Genomic DNA, 24,441 nt, shown 5'->3' with positions numbered 1-24,441 from the left:
CCACCTCAGCATGGCTGGCAACTACTTGCATGTCCTCCTGGGTGCTCTATGCACCCTCCCTGTGTCACCCTTGTCAGTTTTGCTTCGAGGCTCATGGTCTGAACAACGCCAAACTCTCAAAGTAAAACTTAGAGAAGAGCAGCCAAAGTTCACATTGAAATGTGAATGTCACTTGGTTTCAACACCAAACGTTTTAAACGCCCCAGGTTACGCAAAGCTGGGAGAGTGGAGTCGATAACGGAAGCTGAGCCAGGTGGGTTTTGGCTGGTTGTAGGTTTCCTAATGTGAGTTTCACAGAAGCAAATACAAGGTTGATTTCCTGCTGCCCTGTGTCTTGTGCAGCCATTTACCCCAGTGCACAGTGGGAATGAATTGTTACTATTCTGATTTGATGGTGTTTCACACTCACATTGCACGGGGTAACTGATGGCACATGGAGCAGAGAAACAGATAGCCCAGCCAGCAAATCTCTTTTCTCCCCTTGCTTTGCAAGTGTCTTAATAAGAATGATTTTCAAAGTCAGGTGTCTGTGGCTGACAGTCCCCGTTCACACTCGGTGCAGCGTCGCTTCTCAGACTCTTAGTGATGACATAAAGTGCTTTGAACTTCGAGCTGTGATCTGCCTGCTCCAGCACAGAACTGCTGCTGGCCGGCACAGTGTGAACATGCCGGGGCCTGGCTTGCTTGCCTCTAGTGTCCCTTCAAGAAAACCAGCCTTTTGCAGGAGCGCTGGACTTTGAACGTCACCTAGGGCCTGATTTCCAGAAGTGCTGAGCACCCTCAGCTCTCATTGACTTCAGCTGGGTTTGGGGGCTCTCAGCACTTCAGGAGATCAGGTCCATACTATGTTGCCCCCCTACCCTTTCCAGCAGCTAGTTCAGGCCTGGCTTGGAGAGTAATAACAGCAATGATAGGATGGGTGGATATGTCACTCCTGCAGTAGAGCTAGAGGGAACAGAAGCCCCCCCCACCTCCTGCCAATCTGCCCGTGAGAGGAGAGCAAGAGGTGACAGAACCATTGCAGCATCACAGAAACAAATACACACAGCTGGCAAACACTCGATTTCAGAACGTTACAATGACGTGTTCAAAGGAAACAAACCAAGGTAACATAAAAAAAAAAAAAACCCGAAAGGGAAACCTTCCCTATGAATTGTATACGACACACAGAGCCGGAGTCGGAGTGGCTGCTGGGGCAACACATACAGGTTTGGAATGGTTACATGGCTGTACAACACTTTACCTGCGAAGCATCGCCAGTCCCCACTGCCACATAATAACCGTTTTATTGGCAGCCTGGACCACCACCCAACAGTCCCATCCAGTGCAATACTGAGAGCAACCGAGAGAACTGAAGCACAGCCCGCCTGCCAAATGGCTCGATTGAAAATCCTGAAAGGAAATAACCCTATGGCTAATGAGCGGAGGTCAGGTGCAGCTTGAAAAACCATTGCCCCGCAGGGTGAGCAGGGATCGCGACTCGCTATATTAATGCTTGACAGCAGCTAATGCTGCTGTGATGCGAGCAGACCAATAACTTCCTGAGCTGACAGTCAGGATGAGCAAACTGGTTGAGTGTAAAGAAGGGTCTACTCGAATCACTGCCCAAACCCCAACACTGGGGGAGTTTTGAACAAGCCTTAAGAAGCTGCATTTCATCTCTGGGCTTCTCAGGGTGAGCTAGGGGTGGGTTTGCTGCAGTGCAGCTTCCGCTGCAGCATCCCGTGCCCAGCCTACTCCTTCCAAAGCTACGGAAAATCGCTACGCTCCAGCTCCGAAGCCAGCCCAATTGATTAAAAAATACTGTTTCAAAAAGTAAACAGGCTAGTGGCGGTTCCATGCTGGGCTGGCAGGCTGGGAGACTCAATGCCTTAATTTACTTGCCATCTATGGTACTGCCTCCCTGTAAAGCTGTGGTATTTGAGCACCTCACAATCCCTTAGGCATTTATCCCAATGACACACCAGGAGGCCGGATGGTGCTTTCAGATAGGGAGCCAAGGCCTAGAGAGACGAAGGGTATGTCTACATTGCACACACAGCATGGGCTCTGACTCAGGTTTGAGCCCAAGCCCCGCTTCGGTCCACACACAAATCAGTCTGACTTGGGGGTCAGCAAGCGCTCAGGACCTGGGTCCTGCTGGGGGGGTGAGTCAGAGCCTGAGTCCCGCTGAGTGTCAGGTCCGAGCCTTGTTGTTTTGCAGTGTGGCTGCAGGCCAAGCCACAGATCGGAGTCAGAAGGGCTGCGTAGTGCGGTATGGACCCATTAGAACGGCTGTGAGACCTGGGGCCGGCAATTGTAAACCCAGGTGTGCAATGCAGTGTAGATGCTCAAGTGAGGGCTTGGAACCATCGAGTCCACAAGCCCAGGTCCCACAGCCCTGGGTTTACACTGCAGAGTAAACACACCCTTTGTGACATGCCCAAGGTCACATAGGAGTGAGGAAGGGAACCTAGCCCAGGTCGACCCCATCCTAGGCTAGCGCTCTAAACATGGGATCATCCTGCCCCCCAGTGCACAGCCTGAGCAGTGGCAGGGCACACGTTCCTCACAGCACCCCACGCCCTTGGCTGGACGTCCCACCTCACAGGCTGACCGGTGAGTTCATTATCCCTTTTGGTAACATGGTCCCACTTGGACACCCAGTTCATTTCATACGCCAACCCCTAAAGACCCATGAAAGGTCCCGACTTTTGGTCACTATGGACCTAGGTTAGGTTTGAACTGGTGACCTAGCAGTAAACAGCTCAGCAGCTTAGTACCTGTCCCCTGGCCTCAGATAGCTCTTGCTGCGCTGACTCTTTGCAAATGTCCCCAGGGTAACAAGTGAGCATATAGAGAAGCAAATAAATAGCATAACATTAACTTGGGGTTTAGAAAGTGCAGTGAAGTTTCTCAGCTACCCATCTCCGTGAGGGCCACGTAGAGCCGTGGCTTGGTCCTTGCCAGAGAACCCCAGGTAGCCAGATAATGAGCTTAGAAGACTGTTCATTGACATTTCCTTAGAAGATAGGGAGCTTTATAAAGTCTTTAGCCAAGTCTGCGGGGCTCCCTCCCCACCAGGGCATCACAGGGGACAGTAGCTGCAGAAAGGAGACAGCTGCAGAGCAAGTCTGGACTCCAGAGCCTGCAGCCTCTGCATGGACCCTGCACGCAGCTGATGTTTTGTTTTCAGGGATCCGCCGTCCTTCCTCTCTGCATCATAGCCACCTTCCCCCAGCTGCAGATGGCTGCAGCTCCTTTAGTAAGTCAGCACTGCCCTGAGTGTCGGCCAGCGGGGCTGCCTGGGTTGCTCTCTCCCTCCGTAGGGCTCTCTTCAGTATTCCCAGCCCTGCTGGCCTGGGGAGAAAGAGACTAGAGGAGCTTTCAGGGAAGGTACTTAGGGCCTGATTCTGTGGGCTGCAGAGTACACTGTCCTCGCTGAAGTCCAGAAGAGCAGAGCAGACAGCACCCAGCTCCTTGCTTCCCTGAGCAGGATCAGGATGTGAGCTTCCACCCCTGCCAGCCAGGGAGCCAGACTCCGATTTCCTGCAGGGCGGTGGGATGCACCTTCCCCGGACAGCTGGCCAGCCCTTCGCCTCCCCAAGGCTCCAGGCACGCCACTGCCTTGAGAGTATGTGGTGCAAATGCAAACAGCAGCTCGGTGCCTACTCCATGGAGGTTTTGGGAAGGGCAGGGGCTGGCCAGGAGAGCCGCATGTCTGTTTGAGCTGCCCATTCTCCAGGCCTCCACAAGGTGCTAGAATCTCTGGAAGTCATGCAGGTCCTCGGCCCCATTGATTTTCAGGCCCTGCAGCAGGGGGAAGTCGATCAGCGGCTCCTCCAGGAAGGCTGCGTCCCCCTGGGAACTCTGGCAGTGCAGCCCGGTCTGCGGGGCCCCATGGAACCACAGGTTCTCATAAAGCTTGGGGCTGGGCGTCGACTCGCTCAACAGGGGCTGAGTGGAGTCGGAGCGGATGTAGAGGGGAGATGGGACGTGCTGCTGCTGGCCCCTGTAGCCGTCTGCAACTATCTTGGCGTACTGGACGGCCCCAGCACCATTGACGTAGGAGCCCGGCCTCGCCTCTCCGGGAGCTCGGCTGCCACTCGGCAGACTGGAGCTGCTGGGGTGGATGTAGGATTTGGGGAGGTCCGGGAAGCTGCCAGCAGCTGCTGGGATGGGGTCCTTCTTCCCCCAGAGCGGTGCCTTCTTCTCGGCTCCTTTTTCGAGCACTGTGATGTCAGAAATGGTCACCAGGCCAGGCTCCCTCGCGCTGGCTGTCTGGAGAGTCTCCTGGGAAACAGGCGTTTGCTCAGGGAAGGCCGGACCGATAGTGAGGTGCGTAGCTTTGGCCCCACCAGCCCCACTGCAGGGCACAGCCCTCTCCTGACTGCTACCGCCTCCCCTATCGCCCCTTCTCAGTACCCCTAAGGGGGGACACTCTCTGCACCGCCTGCTCACCCCAGCCCATCTGCTGCGCAAGCCCCTCTGACCCCCCACCCCCGTCCTGCCCCTCTCCCGCCAGGCTCTGTGTTCTCAGCCCCACTGCAGCACCCAGAAGCGGCGCTCCTTCCCATGTTGCTTTGGGGCCTGGCTGCAATCTCACCATGGGGCCTAATCCTGCAGGGCGCTGAGTAAGTCAGTGTTCGGCATTTTGCAGGATCAGGCCCCACGCTTTGCCAGTTGAGCTGTTTGCTAGACCTGGCTGCCCAGCAGGGCTGATCCTGCTACCAGGCCCTACCGGCCGATCTGAAGGAGCTTTGCTAGGCTGGCTGCTGCTGATCCAGCTGCTAGTTTCTATTCTTTTCTACTCTGGTGCTTAATCCCTGCCCATCGCAGTTGTGTCTGGCCTTCTCACCAGGGCACTGTACAGTCTCCCAGCCAGGTGCTCAGGTGGTGAGGGGTGACTCAATATTGTGCTCTGGAGTCAGCAGTGATGGGGGAGGACTGACACCTGCCGGACCCTTTCTTACCTGCTGTAGATCGGCCGGCACCCACTTGCCTAGGCTGCTGTTAGCTGGGTCCGGGACGCTGGGCCAGAACTGATTCTTCACTCTGTTGGTCACATAACAAAGAAGCTCAATGAGAGGCCGGGGGGATGCTTAATGACAGGGCGGCTGGCCGATCGGTCTGTCAGGGCTTGGGTTCTTGGGGGGATTGGCAGAGACTCAGCTGGCAGGATGAAATCCAGGGCTTGGGTTCTTGGGGGGGATTGGCAGAGACTCAGCTGGCAGGATGAAATCCAGGGCTTGGGGCTGTGTTTTTACAGCACCCAGCAGAGGCTCTGCGTCTGTCATATCACAATATAAATAATAACTGGAGGCAGTGCACAGTCCTTCACTGCACCTGTCTGAGCCTACCTCTGCCTCTGTTCAGATACCTGCCGTCAGTGAAGAGGACATCGCTCCTCTGGGGTTGAGTCCACACCCCATGGAGCTCCACTGATTCACCCCAGCGTGGGATCTGGCCTGGTGTGAAAAGCACAAAGCTCCCATACTTGTGAGTGTCCCTGCGCCGAAGAGGGAGGAAATGTCTGCCCAGCCCTTTGACTCCAGCCCCCTTCATTGTCTGGGCAGAGGTCGGTGCCCGTGTGTCGCACAGAAGGGCCGCACAGGTCACAGCTGCAACACGGGAGGCTAAGTGGCTAATAACGCGCTGCCAAGCCCATAGAGGGCTGCTGATCCATGGGCACTCACCTCCGATGCTTCTGGAAGCAGACGATTAATACTATGAGCAAGACACACAAGAGGCCAAAGAACAGGAGGAGATACTGGATTTCTTTCTCATCTGGAAAAGAGACAGGATCTGGGTTGTTCCAGAAGCTCAGCCCTTTGCACAAGGGGTCAGGTGGGCGGCACGGCGTGACCGGAGCACCCCCCCGAGGCAGGTGGGGGTTGGGCAACAAAAATGATTCGGGATCTGGAACGGCTGCCACATGAGGAGCGATGACTAAGACTGGGGCTTTTCAGCTTGGAAAAGAGATGACTAAGGGGATATGATAGAGGTCTATACAATCATAACTGGTGTGGAGAGAGTAAACAAAGGAAGTGTTATTTACTCCTCAGAACACAAGAACTAGGGGTCACTAAATTAAATTAATAGGCAGCAAATTTAAAACAAACACAAGGAAGTATTTCTTCACACAACGCACAGTCAATCTTTGGAACTTGCCAGAGGATGTTGTGAAGGCCAAGACTATAACAGGGTTCAAAAAAGAACTAGCTAAGTTCATGGAGGATAGGTCCATCAGTGGCTATTAGCCAGGATGGGCAGGGATGGTGTCCGTAGCTTCTGTTTGCCAGAAGCTGGGAATGGGTGACGGGGGATGGATCACTTGGTGATTCCCTGTTCTGTTCATTCCCTCTGGGGCACCTGGCACTGGCCACTGTCGGAAGACAGGACACTGGGCTAGATGGGCCTTTGATCTGACCCAGTATGGCCGCTCTCATGTTCTTATGATCCTGGGGTGCTTTGTGCTAAGCAGCTGGAGTGGACCCAGGAATTAGTCCCAGTCGCCTCAGCAACCCCCATGTGCTCCCCTGCCACCTGGGGCTGGGCCAAGTTCACATGCAACTTGGGATCCATCTGTCCCTAGAGTTCATGGGTGTGTGTGTGTGTGTGTGCGCACATGCCTGTCTGTGTGCACGTGTGTGTGCCGGTCTGTATGTGTGTGTGTGTGTGTGTGTGAGTGTGAGGGGTGTGGTCCCAGGGCTATCTCCTCCCCCACCGCTGCCACATGGGCCACATAGCGCCTCTGATCACCGCTTTGGGCCCATCCCACGCGCCGTGGGGTCCCAGCCCACGGCCTTACCCAGCGCCGGGGTCACCAGCGTCAGAGCCGTGCTGTTGGTGCTGCCGGCTGCTGTGGACGCCATCATGTGCACTTTGTACATCGTCGAAGGCAGCAGGCCCCTGAGGGTGAAGGTGGTGAAGGAGGAGTTCACAACGGCACCTAGGAAGCAGGTACAGCTCTTAGTGACCCTGAGCTCCCAATCCCGCCGCGCGCTCACACCGCTTACGGACCCGCTCCTAGTCCCGGCATCATCTCCAGGAGCTAAATCCAGAGCCCAGCGCTGGGGCCGTGGTCACCTGCACCAGTGGGTCTGACTGGAATCGAGCCCCCATCTCCTCAACAAAAGACAGGACAACAATGGGGAAGGGGAGAGGGGACGGTGATGAGGGAGAAGAGAAAATAAAACCCTGACCCCACCACAGTGTGACCCCCTGAAACCTCCCCCCACTTCCCAGACCTATAGTACAGCCCCCGACATTCACACACCTAGAGGAAGGATGGGCACTGGTCTGGGACTCAGGAGAGTTGGGATCAATTCACTGCTCTGCCACCGATGGCTTGTGTGACCACGCGTAGGTCATTCAGCCTCTCCTGCCAGATTTGCAAAGGGATTTGGGCACCATAGGATGCAGGTAGGCGCCTAGTGGGATGTTTATAGATTCACAGATTCCAAGGCCAGAAGGGACCACTGTGATCATCTAGTCTGACCCCCTGTACAAGACAGGCCAGAGACCTGCCCCACAATAATTCCCAGGACAGATCTGTTAGAAAAACAGCCCATCTTGATTTAAAAATTGCCAGTGATGGAGAATCCACCAGGCCCCTCGCTAAATTGTTGTAATGGCTAATTACACTCACTGTTAAAAATGTATACCTTATTTCCATGTCTGAATTTGTCTAGGCTCTACTTCCAGCCATTGGATTATGTTAGATCTTTCTCTGCTAGACCGAAGAGCCCATAATTAAATATTTGTTTCCATGCAGATATTTATAAACTGCAATCAAGTTCCCCTTAGCCTTCTTGTTGTTAAGCTAAATAGATGGAGCTCCTTGAGTCTGTCACTAGGAGGCAGGTTTTCTAATCATTCTCGTGGCTCTTTTCTGAACCCTCTCCAGTATATCAACATCTTGCTTGAATTGTGGGCACCAGAACTGGGCACACTAGTAATGCAACCGTTGCACCAGGGCCAAATACAGAGGTAAAATAACCTCTCTGTTCCTCCCTGAGATTCTCATTTATGCATCCCAGGGTTGCATTAGCCCTTTTGGCCACATGGTCACATGTTCAGCAAATTATCCACCCTGACCCCCAAATCTTTTTCAGAATCATGGCTTCCCAGAATAGAGCCCCATTCTGAAAGTAGGGCCTGCATTCGGTGTTCCTAGACACATACATTTACATTGAGCCACATTAAAACCATAGTGTTTGCTTGCAGCTGGTTTCCCAAGTGACCCAGGTCGCTCAGAAGCAGTGACCTGTCCTCTTTATTATTTACAATTTTTGTGTCATCTGCAAACTATCAGTGACGATTTTATGTTTTCTTCCAGATCATTGATAAAAATGTTAAATAGCATAGGCCCAAGAACCAATTCCTGTAAGACCCAATGGAGGCACAGCTGCTCAGGGATGATTCCCCATTTACAGTTACATGTTGAGACCTATCAGTTAGCCAGTTTTTAAACCCTGAATGTCTGCCATGATAATTTTATATCTTTCAAGTTTTTTAATCAAAATAGCATGTGATACGAAGGCAAGAGCCTTCCAGCAGTCTAGGTCTAGTACATCAACACTACCTATTAACCTTATCAACCAAACTTGTAATCTCAGCAAAAAAAGATAGGAAGTTACTTTGACAGGATCTGTTTTCCATAAGCCCATGTTGATTTGTATTAATTATATCTCCCATCTTTAATTCTTTATTAAACAAGTCCTGTATCAGGCCCTACATTATCTTGCCTGGGATCGATGTCAGCTGACAGGCCTATAATTACGCAGGTCGTCCTGTTTAAAAATTGGCACAACATTAACTTTCATTCAGTCTTCTGGAACTTTCCTAGTGTTCCAAGACTTATTGAAAAACAACAATAATGGTTCAGCAAGCTCCTCAGCCAGCTCTTTTAAAACTCTTGGATGCAAAAGCACTTAGGCTGCCAGCCCTCATTGAAATCAACAGGAGTTCAGCACCTAGGTGCCTCTGAAAATCCCACTGTACCTCATCTGCATTTTAGGTGCCTAAATACCTGTACAAACCTGTCTCTGAGTCTCAGATCCCCACCTGCCCAAATGGGCATAAGAGCAGGTCTCTGTTTCACAGGAGGGTTGGGAGGATAGATCCATTAGAGACAGGGAGGTGCTCAGACACTGTGATGATGGAAGCTGTATAATACCTTAGACAGACAGATATAGGTTCACAGGGCCACATCCTGAGAAGTCAGTGGGGTGACACTGATTTACACCAGCTGAGGATCTGGCCCCATAGATTTTTAAAGCCACAAGAGACAGGACATTATAACACTCTAATCTGACTCCTGCATAGCCTGGGCCAGAGCCCCTCCCGCAGGGATTCCTGCATTGCGCCCAGTCGCTTGGGGTTGAAAAAGAAACAACCTGCATGCCTGTAACAAGCGAACTCTTAGCAATCTCTAGGACTAAAATGTACCTTGCGTTTTAGCGCACTGCAGAAATAGCCCCCTCTCTGCCCCTTCCCCTGCTGCTGTTCCCATTAATTCCATATTTCAGAGGGTTTTGTTTTAAAGGACTTTCACAAGGAGACCAATTCTAATATGCCCCAGGCCCATCTAGCCCAGCCATCAGACACAATGTGTCCCAGACACACCCCCATCTATCTCATCATGAGTTCCTCGCAAGAGGTGTCAGACAAGGCCACATTTGTAATGAGGCCCACACCCATCCCTGCTCCTGCCCTTAAGCATGTTGCATGGTGGGAGCTTCCTTGCTGCTGACAGGCCCTTGTGCAGGGGATCACGTTTGGATTACTATCCCTCAAGCCCATGGGAAATACAGTGCTACAAAGCACTGGGCAGGTCGACGAGTGTAAGGGTGGCAGTGAAGCAGGCAGGACTTACGGAGCTCATCCCTGGTGGTGCTGGTCCAGAAGATGGTGTAGTTTGTGATGAAGCCGTTCTGCATCTCAATGGGGACTGGGTCCCAGCTGAGCTCGGCGTGGGACTTGCTAATGCTCTTTAGGTGGAATTTAGGGGCACACGATGGAGCTGAAGTGGGAGAAGAACACGAAAGGTACAAAAAGCAGCCCAGGGCACTGTGGTGCAGATTCCTATAGGGTCCCCAATATGGGCCGGAGGGCAAAGAGGCCTAGATAAGAGCAGGTATTTGTGAGAAATCTGACTGCTTGGAGGTCGAGGAGCCCAGGACCCACACACCTCTGCACCTGAATGCCCTGTAAGCAGGGGGCCAGATCCCCAGCTGGTGTATGCCGGTGCAGTATGTCAGTGGGATTACACTGATTTGCCCCAGCTGAGCACCTTACCCAAGAACTCTGGTTGTCTTGTGGTTCTTGCACGGTGATCTCTTGCAGAAGATCATTCTGCAGTTAATCCTCTGATCTGCCAAATTCCACGGAGCCAGGAGACACTTTTCATAAGAGCAGGGGTTTGGCCCGCTGCCCTGGGCTGGTCTTTCAGCACCCCCATTCATGTGTGCTGTTGGGCTGCCACCCTCCACCCCAGAGATGGCTGCATTTCAGTCATGCTGCCTGGACTTAGTTTGTGAAGCAGTTTGGGGTCATTCAGGATGGGAGATGCTATAGAAACACATACCCTTCTCTTTTGAATAGGCTGTTGTGTGCAGGGGCAGCCCCACCGCGTCCGCGTACAGGGGGTACACGGAGATATTGTATAGCTGGAAAGGTTCAATATTTTCTGGAAGAGAAAACAAGAGGAGGTGATTAAACCAGCAAGGCTACAAGCACTGAGAGCCCTTTACTCAATCTTCAGAAGCAGGGAGGGTGCCCTCTGCACTGCCAGCATACCTTGCATCTCCAGTCAATCAGACACCACGGGTTGGCTGATGCATCAAATGTTTACTTCCCATCATGTACCTGGTACATGAAGCAGCATCCAAGGGGTTAAATGGCATAGCATTGACATTATGGGCATGAAAACAAACCTTGGAAGGTACATGGTAACTGGAAGGGGAGTTGCACGATGGATACAGAGCAAAAAAGGGGGGTCGGTGGATGGATACAGGGCAGAGACGTGGGGGTCGGTGGATGGATACAGCGCAGAAATGGGGGGGTCGGTGGATAGATACAGAGCAGAGACGGGGGGTCGGTGGATGGATACAGAGCAGAGACAGGGTGGGGGTGTGTCGCAGGATGGATACAGAGTGGAGACAGGGGCTTCGGCGGATGGATACAGAGCAGAGATGGGGGGTTCGGTGGATGGATACAGAGCAGAGACGGGGGCGTGTTGCAGGATGGATACAGAGCAGAGACGGGGGGTTCGGTGGATGGATACAGGGCAGAGACCTGTAAAATCGAGGGGCAGCTCAGAAACATGGGGAGTCAGAAGACACAACCCAGGCTGCCCCCTGTAAGCCCGGGCCAGCAGATCCCCTCCTGGCAGGTGTCCAGCCTCTAAGGTTCCATGTGCTGCGGACAGACCTTAGACCAGTGAATCGAAGGGGCGAAAGGCCAGGAACCCACCTTTGCTGCCCTCCCACGCCCGAGGCTTCTGCCCAAACCCTGCCCCTTAGTGCCCTACCTCGGATTAGTGCCTTGGTAGCACTCCTGTTCCGCTCCACCTGCCAGCTCACGCTGCGTCCAGCTGGCCCCGGCAAGGATGCCTGGCGCCACTCCAGTATGTACCCAGTGGCTGTGGCTCTGGGGGCCTCCCAGTGCACCCAGAGGCTGTGCTCATCGCAGGGGGAAGTGTGGATCCCGGCCAGGGGCTGACCTGCGAACACCGTGGGAGGGCGCAATCAGGCACAAACAGTCACAGCCGCAGCCCCAGGAGGCAGGAGGGGTGACAGAAGCTGTGTGTGGGATATGGGGGGGAAGGGGGTGGGCAGGGATGGGGGGACGGCGGGGAGGGCATCAGAACCTGTGCTGCTGTTCTTTGAGCTCACTGTGGAGTCAGAAAACCCAGAGGATGCCATGGACCCTCTGCAGCTGCCTGGGCTAGCGGAGAGGGCATGGGGTCTGTGAGTCTGCGAGCCGGGGAAGCGTCTTCTCTTGCCAAGCAGCCATGGGAATGTCAGGACTCACTGCCTGGTCTGGGGTCTCGCACTCTGCCCTTGCTCAGGGCACAGGCCTGGCCATTAGTTGCTCTCTTGTCGTTCAAAAGGATGGTTCTGAGATGACAGGCTGGCTCCTCTGCTGGTGTAAACTGGTGTCACTCCGTTGGCTCCAGCTGATTCACACCAGCTGAGGAGCTGGCCCTCCGGCTAATCACTCTCAACAGCCTTTACAACATGCGCCTGAGGCCAGTGTGGTGTCGGCCGGGTTTCATCCCTGGCTCCCCTGCAATGCTCTGCAGCCCAGGAAGTGCACCGGGGAGCCCATCTCGGGGTCACTGCGTGTCTGCGGCATCACGGAGGAGCCCAGAGATCACACTCCGACAGGCAAGTGCCTCTACTTATTACTGGGGCCGTGACCAAATACAGACAGTCCAACTTCTTGGAGCCAGACAAAGGAGTGACAGGGGGGGCTCCTGGCCCACGTGCAGCGGAGCTGAGAAATCAAAGGGTTTCTGCAGAGCGGAGCCCACCTGAAGGTGCTTTCAGGGTTTCAGAGACATGCTGCTTTGAACAGACTGCAAGGATGTCTAGCGAGCCCCTACCTTTCTTCTCAAGGAAGATAACTTCTGTTGCTGCAGACTCGCCCGCTGAGTTATAGGCTGCGAGATAAACTCTCCTGACCCCAGCCAGCACAGAGAAATTGCACTGAGTCTCTGTCGTGTTGCAGACAGCTGTTAGCTCCACATTCCTCCGTCTGGGATTCAGGGAGACCCAGTACCCCAGGATCCTGCCATTCATCTCGTTCCGCTTCAGAGCCTGCACAGAGTGGGTAGAACCGCGGTTGGGTTAGTGTGGGGCCCCCGGCCTGCGACCAGAACCCGTTGTGGAGAGCTCCATGCAGGGCTGATTTACCGTGTTTGGTGCTTAGCTCTTAGGGGGACGGGTCCTACAGCAACAATTGGGCAGGGGAGAAAAGGGTGGGGCAGACTGTCCTAGCAATGGGGAGCCCAGGACAGTGACAGGGGCTGGGGCAGTCTCAGTGTGTCCCATGATAAAGGGCTCACCTGTCTCTTCCCCCACAGACAAGCCATGGGTAATAATAGGGGCCATCGTACAACGAGCCACGTGTGCATTCTGCTGCTAGGGTCATGTCCAGCCTTACCTTCCACAGCAGGTGAACCTCTGCTCTCTTCCCAGAGTCCACGGGAGTCATCTTCCACCAAACGTCCAGCTTCCCTGCAGGAGCTAGGGCACGCAAGAAGAGAGGGAGGAGTGGGGGTTTCTTTCACCCGTTCTTCCCAGCTGCCCTTTACTGGTACACATGTGACAGACCCAACACAGATGTGCTGGTCTCAGTGGATCGGAACGTCACTAAAACTCAGTCTTGCACCTTCGACAGCTGCAAGCCCCATTCCTAGGCCTGGTCTACGGTCACAAGCTATACCGGACCTCTGCCAGGGCAGTTACATTGGTACCGTCCCCGTGTGGGTGGGTCTCTTGGTATAAAGGTGCCCGATGCCAGGTTAGTTTCTCCGTATAGGAGAAGAGGAATAGCTGTACCAGGACAAGGCCCCCTTAGCCCACTATAACTGCACCCACAGGTATAAACAGATGGGTAAAAGATCACACCCCTAAGGGACATTGCTTTACAGGGACCAAACCTGTGTGCAGAGCAGCCCTTAGACCGTGGGCACCTTCGGGCAGAGCCCTTGTCTCCTCGTTGTGCACCGAGCTGGCCCATCGCCCAGCAAATAATCACCCGGAACAACACCTGCCCCAGAGCAGAAGCCAGGCCGTGTGCGAGAGTGAAACTGGCCTGATCCACATGCCAGGGGCAGTAAATGGGCACTGCTCCCAGCATGGGGCGCCTTAGAGACCCACTGCAAACTCCAATAAGCAGGGGTCGGACCCCAGGCGCCCCTGGGCCTCTTCCTTTGTCCTCCTCAGTGCCCCATCACCAAGCTCTGCGTGTGTCACTGTGTCCTTCCACCCTGCCCCGGTCACTCGGCAAAGCCACAGCCCCAGGTGCGCTGTGGGATCACAACGCACCAGCACTGGGGACGCTGTGGGGTCCCAGCCCTAGGGCTCAGTCCGTGGTCTCTCGGCTGAGGCTGCTGGGGTGGGTATGGGGCAGCAGTGAGGATGGCTCTCTGTCGTGTTTGTTTCACACCGGGGCCTCCCAACAGCCCTGGCATGGGAAGGACTCCCTGGGTCCCTGGGCCTGAGTCAGTCTGACCCTGTGGTGCGGCTGGTCCCCCTGTCAGGACCCACCTTTCTCGTGGGTGATGTAATTCCACTCCGGGCTCCACTCGCTCCAGTAGCCCATCGCTGTGACCCTCCTGCAGCGCATCTGGAAGCGATAATCCGTCCCAAAGAGGAAGCCGCAGTGATGGGTCTTCAGGTTGGGGCTGACAATGTCGGGGACCTGGTTGCAAAGTAAAGCAACGTTTTTGGCAGCTGTCAGAGGCAACCCCATGTGGCCCCGACCCTCCCCGGACCCTCCCCCCCGGCTTGTGCCCTGCGCGTCATTCACACCAGGGCAAAGGAGACTGAAGTGGGCGTGAAGAGCTACCTGGGGTAGCCCCTGACAACCCGTTCTGCTGTGGCAGCCTTTTGTGGATGTAACTGAGCGCGTGAGGGACTGGGCCCGGGGGAAGCCAGCCCCGCTTCTCTCTTGCTCCTTCCCAGCAAAGCTTTTTCACCCCTCTGTGGACAAAGCTGCACAGCCCACTGGAGACGGGTCCGAAAAGAAGAGTCACACACAGAGTGTGGGATCTGATGAGCAAAGTCCACTGCGGCCAGCGCAGCCTTCAGACCCGGGGGGAATCGGTTCTTGTGTGCTCCCAGAGAGCCCCGCTCTTAAAGGCCAGGGCCAGGCTCCAGGGGCCTGGCTCCGCGCACCCCCCAGGGGAACCCCATGCCTTTTGGGCGGGGTGGGGGGGTGTTACACCTAAGGGAGGGGAGAATCAGCCCAGGAAACTTGTGATCTAAACAAGGGAATGGTGCTGCTTCAGACTAGAGGGACATCTCCAAAGGAAATCTGTGTCGCAGGTTGCCAGGGAGTGGCGCGGAAACGGGCTGGCGGCAGGAGGTGCATTGATGGGGCTGGAGAAGCACAGACGAAGACGTGATTGTTAGTGGCTCCGAGAGGGTGGAATTACAAGCTGTCTGGCCTGGATCGCTCTGCTCTGGTCTTTGCTTGGTGGGGCAGGCGCTCAGCCTCGCTCCACTGGGTTCAATGAGCCAGATCCCCAATGGGCGCAAAAGTGGCTATTGATTTGGAGCCACCAATCGGAGACGCCTTAAAGGGGCCTGAGTCTCAGAGGGTGGCTGCTCAGCACTTTCTGAAAATCCAGGCCCCCAAATCACTAGCCACTTTTGGAGAATCTTGGCCCCCGTGGCTGGTGTCTGCCCCCCGCATGCCGTAGGCTGAAGTGTTCAGAAAGCCTCGTCACCCCAGATTTCCAAGTGCTCTACTCCCTTTCTGGCATCTAAGCAAGTGGCCCGATTGCCCAAAGAGCCCAGGGGGCTGGGCGTGAGCTCTGGAAAATCTGACCAGTGTCACAATGGGAGCTCCTGAGGGTGGGAAATTTGTCTCCGATGGTGGTGGTGATAGGAGGCGGGGGGGGGGGGGGGAGGGGGGAGGGGGCGCTGCGCACTTGGAGATCCAGCCCTGAGTTCTTGGGAAATCTAGCTGTCAGTGCCCAGCAGGCTGCCTCTCTTCTGTGCCCCATCAGCAGTGGGCACAGGGTGTGTGGCAAACCCAGTGACGAGGGGAGGGGGCGGAGGGTCAAATGAAGGTACTGGAAGTGCAGAATAAGTCTCTGGACTATCCCTGAGTGGCAGGGAGCTGAATGGTTACAACTGAAGAGCAGACACTGCATTTTAGGAGTGGGGGCTTGAGGGGGACAGGAGAGGTTTCCTTCCCTCCTTCCAAACAGCAGAAAGAAGCCAATGGCTCACTTCTCTCCCCTCAGGACCCTGCCGGAAGAGCAGCTGGAATCTCCCAGTTTACAGATGGGGAAAATGGGGGGCTCTCAGTCGCCCCATGGAAACAGAGGCAGGAACAGATCCCAGGAGTCCTGGCCACTGGACCAGACTTCCTCCAAAGGAACACAGCCCCATGGAGCCATGCCCCAGCCAGCCTCCCTCTCCCGCAGCCAGTCACTCACCAGAGTCCATCCAGGGTCCTCATGGGTCCTGTAGCGGAGCTCACACTGCTGCTCTATGTGGGAGCTGGTGGGAGCCCCTTCCCAGGCCACGGAGATGCAGTCAGTCTGGAAAGGGACTGACTGGATGCTCTTTAGGACAGGGGGATCCAGTTTGGCTACAGGGAATCAAGATAGGTAGCTAGCGAGATGGGGAAAAGCACAAACCACAGCCCAGGCTCGACCCCACTCATCGTTTGCCGGCACACCTTCTCCTGCAGTCAGTGGGAGCCCCAGACCCTGGGGTTCACACGGGGGATCCCAGCCATCTATCTGATCTGATTTAGGGTTTGTCTTAATCCTGGCTCTGGCTTTAAGCCCCGGCGAGGTGAGTAAGAAAAATAAATGGTTAAAAGAATGCAGCATGAAAAGACCAAGGGAAATAGAAATAATCTGTCAAGGAGTTGGATTCAACATGCAAATGAAATGAAACAATCTCCCACGCATGAGTCTCAGGGCATTACGGGGAGATTGATCCATAATTGCAGTAGGGGAAAAGGGGCCAATCAGAGACTGAGGGAAATGTATTATTATTAATAATTGACAATAACTCTTTAATTAATCGTTGCTTTGGCATTCCTGTTGTGTCTTTCCTCCTGAAACCTCCCAATGCACTTATCCCCCTCCCCACCCTGGAGAGGAATTACCCCACCTCGTGCTGTAATGTTGGGCTGACATGAAGCAGCTGTTTAGCAGAAGGGCTCTGTGCTGCGGAGAGAAGCATCATCCTGCATCAGCCAAAACCGCCTGGAGGGGGGGGTGCAGTGAGCAAGTTATAACGACTGCACTGTAATTTGGCCAGGATGTTGGGAGTTAACTCCTACTTAGAGACAGGTTTCAGAGTAACAGCCGTGTTAGTCTGTATTCGCAAAAAGAAAAGGAGTACTTGTGGCACCTTAGAGACTAACCAATTTATTTATGCTCAAATAAATTGGTTAGTCTCTAAGGTGCCACAAGTACTCCTTTTCTTTTTGCGAACTCCTACTTAGTAACCTCCCCCCAACACCTAGGGGCTCTGGTAACAGAAATCCCAGGTACTGATACACTATGCCAGAGTTTTGCCAGTGGCTTCAACAGGGTCAGGATTTCACTGGCAGAAATGAGCACTTAGGGCCTGCCCAGTCAATGGAAAGACTCTCCCTGATTTTGATGGGCTTCGAATCAGGACCTTAAACAGCAAAATGATAGTAATAAGGATACATCGTATTTGACACGAAGGTTCCATTGATCAGTAGTTTCCAAAGGGTTAATAAATGACTCGCTGATGTTTCAATACATGAACGAGACAAGGCGGGTGAGGTAATATCTTTGACTGGATCAGCCGCTGCTGGTGGAAGGGCCAAATGTTCGAGCTGCACACAGCTCAAGCAATGGCTAACCACCTGTTAGCGGGACCAGTCAGTCAACAGGTTGCTTATAACCATCTATAACATTTTGTGCTGAGATGCTTGTAACCACTGATAACACATCCTACTCACATCTGTAACCAGCTTAGAACAGCTAGTAATCCTTTATTAACCCTTCGTAAACCATTTATAAATGGAACCTTAAAATAAAGTGTGAGCTAAGAATCCGAAGTGTTTTAATGGGACTTGGTCTAACAGAACTAACTTTCCCTCTCTCTCTCTCTCTCTCAGTTCTTTTGTCCAAACTCTGATTTAGGTGGCTACAAAGGAAGCCCCCAGCTCCGCTACACACCTACATCCGTGGGGTCGATGCACAGATGCTCAGACTCAGCTGTGCCCAGGGCATTCTGGACGGACACCCAGATGTCCATTTTCTGGTACAGCTGGAGAAACCTGCGGGGAATGGTGCAGTAGTTCTGGCCGGCTTGTGGGATACAGTCTGGGATCGCCTCCTGGGAAACTTCACACTGGCCTCTGCTCCTGCAGTGCAACGAGACAGGGTCAGTCTGTAGGTCCCCACGAACATTCAGTGTGTTCTCACTGGAGACCCATCTGCCCGAGCTACCAGCCTCACCTTCCTCTCAACTTGCACCCAGCGGTCACACCCAGGGACATGGAAATCCATGGCAGGTTCTGTGCAGGTGCAGAGGGACCCTCTGAGCAATACCCAAGGGTAGGCCAGAGGCAGGGGAAATACAGTTCTTGAAGGGAGATCTCAGCTGAGCAGGCTCAGTCAGCCGGAGCGCTGGCATGGAGTCAAGGCTGGCCTCAGGGAGAGGATGGGCTCCTGCCGGCAGCGACTCTTTGAGGTCCAATCCCAGAGGCTGGGTGTCAAAGGGAGGCTGGGATCAAGTCTCAGTGGCTCTAAGTTTGCTCTATGGTGGGTGCCACTTGGCCATGTGGTGTCAGGAGTTCTCAAAGTGGCCCATAGCGGGTGCTGTAATCTGGTCCCATTCGGGGCTTTGGGGGCTGCTTCCGGCACACAACTCTGAACAATTATTGCTACACAAGGTACCAACGGGTGACGCTAAGCCCTGGGACTGTATGGCCAAAGGACACATCCGAGGCCACAGAGCCAGGGAAAGCAACAAGGGGCTTGTACCGAGCAGCCTGCAAGACTTGGTATCCCCCGGCGCACAGATGCCTCCAGACAGTCTGCAGAGGGCTGGAGGCCTCATTGCTTGGGGCTTTTAAAAGCAGACTGACACAACTCTAGATACTTGTAGGGAACATGCTTTCCTGGCTGCTGCTGGTTGCAAAGGGAAGGAGGGGACCCAAACGGGCCCCTTTCCCCTCTAATTTCTAGGGCTCTCCATGCGTGGTGTGCAATGGGCAAACAGGCCTGACCATGGCCCTGCTGATGGATTGGAGGCCATGCATGCGGCTGCGGCTCAACACTTACTTGGAGCTTCTCAGAGCCACTTTGGCTGGCAGGTGTCCGTCCAGCCCGGGGTCCCATCGGCACGTCAGGCTGTTCTCAGTGAGGTTCATCATACAGGTTAGATTGTCAGGCTTTGCTGGTGGATCTAGGCAGAAAGCAATGGGGAGAAAGGATCTGAGATGCACTGAGTGGACCTCCCAGGTCTGGGCAGTTAAGCTGCGTGTCCTTGAGCACCATTGACTGGTCCTGTGTCTGTTAACTATTCACCTACCTACAATTGTAGAACTCTCCTGTAACATGTATAGAGGATACCTATGCCTGAAGCCCTGGAACCCCGAGCCAGGCAGCAAGCACAAGCTTCTCCCTCCCCACACTGCCATAGCTTGCCAACCTGCACATGACCTCAAACGGACCTCCCCTCCCCCACACACCAGGAAATGATAACCCCCACCCCATCTCTCCCTGGCCAAAGCAAGAAAGAAGTGAGACGGTATTCAGCACCAGATCCAGCCAGCCTCTTGGAGACATGGCTAACGGCAGTCTGAGTGACCGTGCCTGCAAATGAGGTAGTGGCCCCTAATTACCTGCCCCCACTGGGAGTTCAGTTTAACCCAATTTGCATGTGCAAACACAGGGGTTTTGGTGCAAGGAAAGGGATGCTGGTGCAAATATCAAGAGGACGGGGATGTGCTATTTGCACATGCAGGAAAACATGGCCCTTTGAGTCGAGGCCAGAGGAGACCATGACTTACAGCCTGCGTGGATCTCCGCCATGCCTATCCGCTGTGGGGTGCCGTTCCACACCGCGTAACACCACAGCTTGGCCCTGGTTCGGTTGAAATGGCTGATGGTGAGATTGGAAACTTCTGTTCCTTCTGCGCTCTTGTGCTGGCTCCCTGACATGGACATGCTGTCGAGTCTCCATGTGATCTGGATTTCCTCCCCTTCCAAACCACTGCAGCGGTTGCTCTGGATGGTGCAAGAGGCCGTGACTGTAGATCCCAAGAGAGTGGTGGGTGAGTCCACTGTTACCCAGCCACAGGCTCGGGCTCCTGGAGAGTGAGAGAGAACAGCACATCAGGGTGACAGGGCGTTGGGGCAGAAGAGGCTGCCCCTCTGGCCTGCTCCTTCACCGGCACGCCAGGAAATCCTTCTTGCAGCCTGAGTGTGTTACTCTTTTTTCCTGAAAGCCAGCCCCATGTTTAGAAACCTGGGCTCCATCTCGCCCAGTATCTCATCTGCAGCACGGGGTGAGTGGTGCCAAAACCCTGCAGTTCTGGGATAACCTGCCCCAGGGAGAGGTTTCCCCCAGCCCCGTTGGTTGGCTGATGCCCTGAAGGAGGAGACTTTATACCCCTTCCAAAGTTCTATGAATTTTAACCCTTTCTATAGCAAATCTGGATGGTGGTGTTAGCTAGATAAATGTCCAAGCCTTGCTTTGGATCCTGCTAAACCCCCAGTCTCAAGGAGACCTTGTGGCAGGGAGTTCCATAGGCTAATGGTGCAAAACAGTGTTTGCTTTTGTCAGCTTTAAATTTGCTGCCATTAAGGTTGAGTTTTTCTTTCCCAAATGGAGATTTTAAGGAGCTATCACATTGCACAGCAAGAGCTTAGCACCAAAGGGGCCATGTTGGAGTCTGAAATGGCAAAGGAACAATCAAAGGGCCAGACATGCGGACAGTGCCTTTTGTTAGAGTGTGAAGGGTACCAGCGCCAGGACTCCAGCAGCTCCAGCGTTGGCTCGGAGGACTGGGATGCCGCGGGGTCTGGGATTGGGGCCCAGGCTCAGGGGTCTGTCCTAGAGGGTCACATGTTAGGAGTGGGGCCTTCGTTTGCTTTTGGGCTCTTGTGCTCGGTCCACGGTCACTTCAGTGGGGCTCTTCCCTTTCAAAGCCCTGAGACATTGATCTATCATTTTCACTTGTGGCTGGCGAATGGCACTGGGCTGGGAAATTCTCCACTTATCTACAGATCCAGGGTCCAGTACCGCCAGGGCAGGGGGACCGTCCCACCACTCTTCTCCAGCCTGACCTGGATTAGCCACCTCTCCATCAGGCTAGTCCCCAACACAGCCCCCTGCCGCCACTGTCAGTCAGCGCCGAGTCTGGGATATGGACACTAGCAAACTCATTCCATACTGGCCACAGAATTGATGTCAAGTGCATCTGTACGGAGTCAGGGATTTCCCAGTTCCTTGCTGGGAACCACGTCCCTTTGAAACTCACCTCCCAGGAGCAGAAGGAAGAGTGTGGAGCATCCCAGCAGCATCCCAGAGTTCCAGTGTGTGGCCATGATCTGATCCTGGGCTTTGGCATCACCTGGAATTCACAGAATGAGCCCCCTTTACAGGCCCGGGATGATGGCTGTGGAGATGGGAATGTGTTCAGATTAACCTGGCCTGGTACAATCCTACATTAGAGACTTTCTGAGTTACATAGCAGGCAAAATGTACTGGGTTCATCCATCCATCCGTCTATCTATCCCGATGCACCCCCTATCTATCTATCTATCTATCTATCTATCTATCTATCTATCTCACACAGACACACACGCTAACTGGGCATCTGACATATACACTACATTTGTATTTCACAAAGCAAATTTCATTTTGCATCGGCACCCTGAGGCTGTGAATTTCCTCCTTGGTCTGAGACATTTGGTTGATTGCATCAAAGCGTTTCCACACCGTTCACATCCTGGGAGAGCAGAGCCAAGCACAAATGCTCTTGGTGCTGACCCGTGTTACAGATGGTGGTGGCATGTGACGGGTCCTTTCAGTGCTCGCCCGTGGTACATACAGAAGTGAGCGTGTTCCACGCCCCTCCAGCTGTTCCCATTGACTACATTTGGGACGAAGAGGCTCATAGGACTCAAGGCTTGTGTGCCTGCAGCCTGTCACTGCCCATTTTCAGGCCACCTCTCTGTGTCAGAAACACATTCACACAGCCCCTCCAGCCCCCTCCAGCCTGGGAAATAAAGTAACTTGAGTGGCTGGGGGTGCGGTGATGCCCAGGGTGAGCGATTGCCTCTTGGCTCAGGCAGAGACTTGCCCCCCTCAGGTCTGAGCTCAGATGGCCAGAGCCACAACGCCCACCCTGCTGTTCATAACATGCTAGCTTGGCCCCGCAAGCACGAGTCTCCATCCAGGCTGGGAACTTGCTCCCAGCTGCTGGGTAGGCACCCCCTTAGTAAGAGACTGCCCCTGCTGCTCCAAGGAGCTTGTAGCCTGTACAACCAAACCTCCCCCCCTACAGCCCCGGTGCTGCCTGGGCTGGCAAAGAGCACAGAGAATGGGAAAGCACCCTGGCAGTATACCAGCCCCATGCGTGGGGAGAGGCTAGCATGACCTTCGGCCACCAGCGCGACCCCAGCAGCCAGCTCAGAGCTCCACTCAGCCACACTCAAGGCAGGCAGGTCCCTCGGCTCCTGCAGAGAAGGGACGGCTGTATTCGTGTCCAGATGTGGCATGCCACAGTGCCAGGGTGGTTTCACCTCCCATGCCATCCAATGGGTGGGTTTAAGAAACATGAAAGGTGGCTCGAGGCTGGGGTTATTTATAGTCTCACGAAAGGAATGAATGAGGAAATGCTTCCCTACTTGACAGGCCACATCTGCAGGCCACTGGGATCTTGCCTCCCCCTCCTCTGCAGTCTGTACATCCTCTAAACTATTTTCATGTTCTTCTTCCCAGCCCACCCCTGCTCCCCCATCCTCACCCCTCCCTCTGCTCCTGAACCCCGGACTGCTGGGTCCTAGGTTCTGACTCCCTCACCTGCTCCTTGCTGCCAATTCCCACCACGATTGGGGCTGGATATCCGGCTGCTCCACTGAGTCCCACAAAAGGATCCCCTCGGTGGGTGGGGTCAATGGTATGATAGCCTGGATCTGTGGCTCATGGTGCTTGGTGATGTGTGAGAACAGGTTATTCCATCTCTCCACCCCTGCTACGGGGAAACGAGCCGGGATAACACTTCTCAGCTCCAAAGCACCGTGCAAACTTTGAACAGCCGCTGAATGATTCTGAGCCGCAGCAGCAGGATGGCGCTGAATGCCGGGACCCCCAGATTCACAAGAATGCATCGTTCACCACCTGTTAAAAGGGGGACGATCCACCCCGAGCAGCTTTGGCCAAGGATGGAGCCGAGCCAGAGCAGTGGGATCCCATCGGACGTTCTGTACAACCCAAGTTTGAGTCGGCACCCAGCCAGCATGAGCTCCATCCCTTACCTCATCTCAGCGCCTCGTGCTGCACGCGCCGGCTCGCTACTCCCTCGCAGGACCGGCCCCTGGCTCCCAGGAGAGCAGAGTGTTCCAGCTCTTCTCTAACATGTTGCTTTCACCGTTAGTTCCTCAAAAAAGAAAGAAAAAAAAAACCAAACAAAAAAAAAGAAACCCACCAACCAGTGCCGTTAATTGCTCTGACTTTCAGAAAAGGTGATTGCAAAATGCTTCCCCGCAGGCTGTATCTGCCTGGCTTTATGGCAGGAAGGAAGGAGCACATCACACGCAGCGAGTGGCTGGGGAAAGGGCTCCCTGCTCGTCCTCCCCCCGCCCACTGAGCTTCAAAGGGAGTCCATGAGCGGCCGGGATGGGGCAATAATACTCTAGTTTGCTGTGACCTGCCAGAGCCAGCCAGGCCAGCCTGGCCTCTGAGAGGCTGGCAGGAGGAATACAGCATCCAAGGGGCCCTGGAGCAGAGTGCAGCCTTTGGGAGGGGCTGGATGTGCGCTTTAAGTGCCCTTGTTTGTACAGCCCAGTGCACCATTCAAGGCAGCATGCTGAGAGCTCAGAACCACCCTACTCATCTGCGGCATGTTCTCCAGGGTTTTGCCCAGCCAGTGGCACATCGGGGAGAGCCCTGCCATCCCCCAGTCTCCACCTTTGGTCCCATGGCCAGGCCCTTCCACAGCTCTTAGTGACAGCTGTCCCCTCACCCCACACCGGAGAACAACCCTCCAGGGTCTCTACTGTGAGTGCTGCCCTTGCCCGCCCTCCTCATCCTCCCTGGGGTCTGCTCCTGGGTCCATCCCAGCAGAGACTGAATGGGGAAGGCCTAAATCCAGGATAATCCAGTAAGAGCTGGCGGAGCGGCCGTGTGCTGGGACACAGGGTCCTCCAAGTCACAGAGCCATAGAGTTTAAGGGCAGAAGGGACCTGGTCTGACCTCCTGTGTATCAGAGGCCACCGAGCCCACTCAGCACCCGCCCGCTAAGCTCAGCTAGTGTTTTCTAAACACCCAGAGTTTCCTGCACCAAGGTGATGAGCCGGTGGGCCCTAGCAAAGGCTGCCGAGAAAAGGGGAGACCCACCTCAGCAAAGTCCCTGTGGATTTGAGGACATATCTCCCCCCAGCATAGCATGTGCTCAGCCAGCTCCGTTCCAAAAGCCCCAGGGGCTCAGGAGAACATGCTGATGGGTTTGACTCACCCCAGGATGATGTGGGGTGCACAGTCCAAG

At 54.4% G+C, this 24,441-nt stretch overlaps 1 protein-coding gene across 3 annotated transcripts; it reads right to left on the bottom strand.

The window, feature by feature from the left end:
• Positions 1 to 1,043: 1,043 nt before the first annotated feature.
• On the bottom strand, positions 1,044 to 23,388 carry CSF3R (colony stimulating factor 3 receptor). Of its 3 annotated transcripts, none has more exons than XM_048825713.2 (16): positions 23,213 to 23,388; positions 21,211 to 21,348; positions 19,738 to 20,037; positions 19,007 to 19,130; positions 17,897 to 18,084; positions 16,163 to 16,317; positions 14,262 to 14,415; positions 13,153 to 13,235; positions 12,593 to 12,806; positions 11,516 to 11,707; positions 10,571 to 10,672; positions 9,860 to 10,006; positions 6,791 to 6,931; positions 5,676 to 5,766; positions 4,953 to 5,034; positions 1,044 to 4,272 (listed from the first exon to the last, which is right to left on the bottom strand). In XM_048825713.2, the coding sequence occupies exons 2-16, from the start codon at positions 21,275 to 21,277 to the stop codon at positions 3,739 to 3,741; spliced, it is 2,574 nt and encodes an 857-aa protein (XP_048681670.2). In that variant the 5' UTR covers positions 21,278 to 21,348; positions 23,213 to 23,388; the 3' UTR covers positions 1,044 to 3,738. The 3 variants fall into 3 exon arrangements, with proteins under 3 accessions (XP_048681670.2, XP_048681671.2, XP_048681672.2); XM_048825714.2 differs by having other exon boundaries at positions 1,044 to 4,269; XM_048825715.2 differs by having other exon boundaries at positions 19,738 to 19,977.
• Between the last annotated feature and the right edge of the window lie 1,053 nt (positions 23,389 to 24,441).

This window comes from Caretta caretta, chromosome 19 (genome assembly GCF_965140235.1).
Source record: "Caretta caretta isolate rCarCar2 chromosome 19, rCarCar1.hap1, whole genome shotgun sequence".
In the NCBI taxonomy this organism is placed as follows: domain Eukaryota; kingdom Metazoa; phylum Chordata; order Testudines; family Cheloniidae; genus Caretta; species Caretta caretta.
The sequence above is the reverse complement of the archived record's forward strand: the minus strand, read 5'-3'. Positions and strand labels throughout refer to the sequence as shown.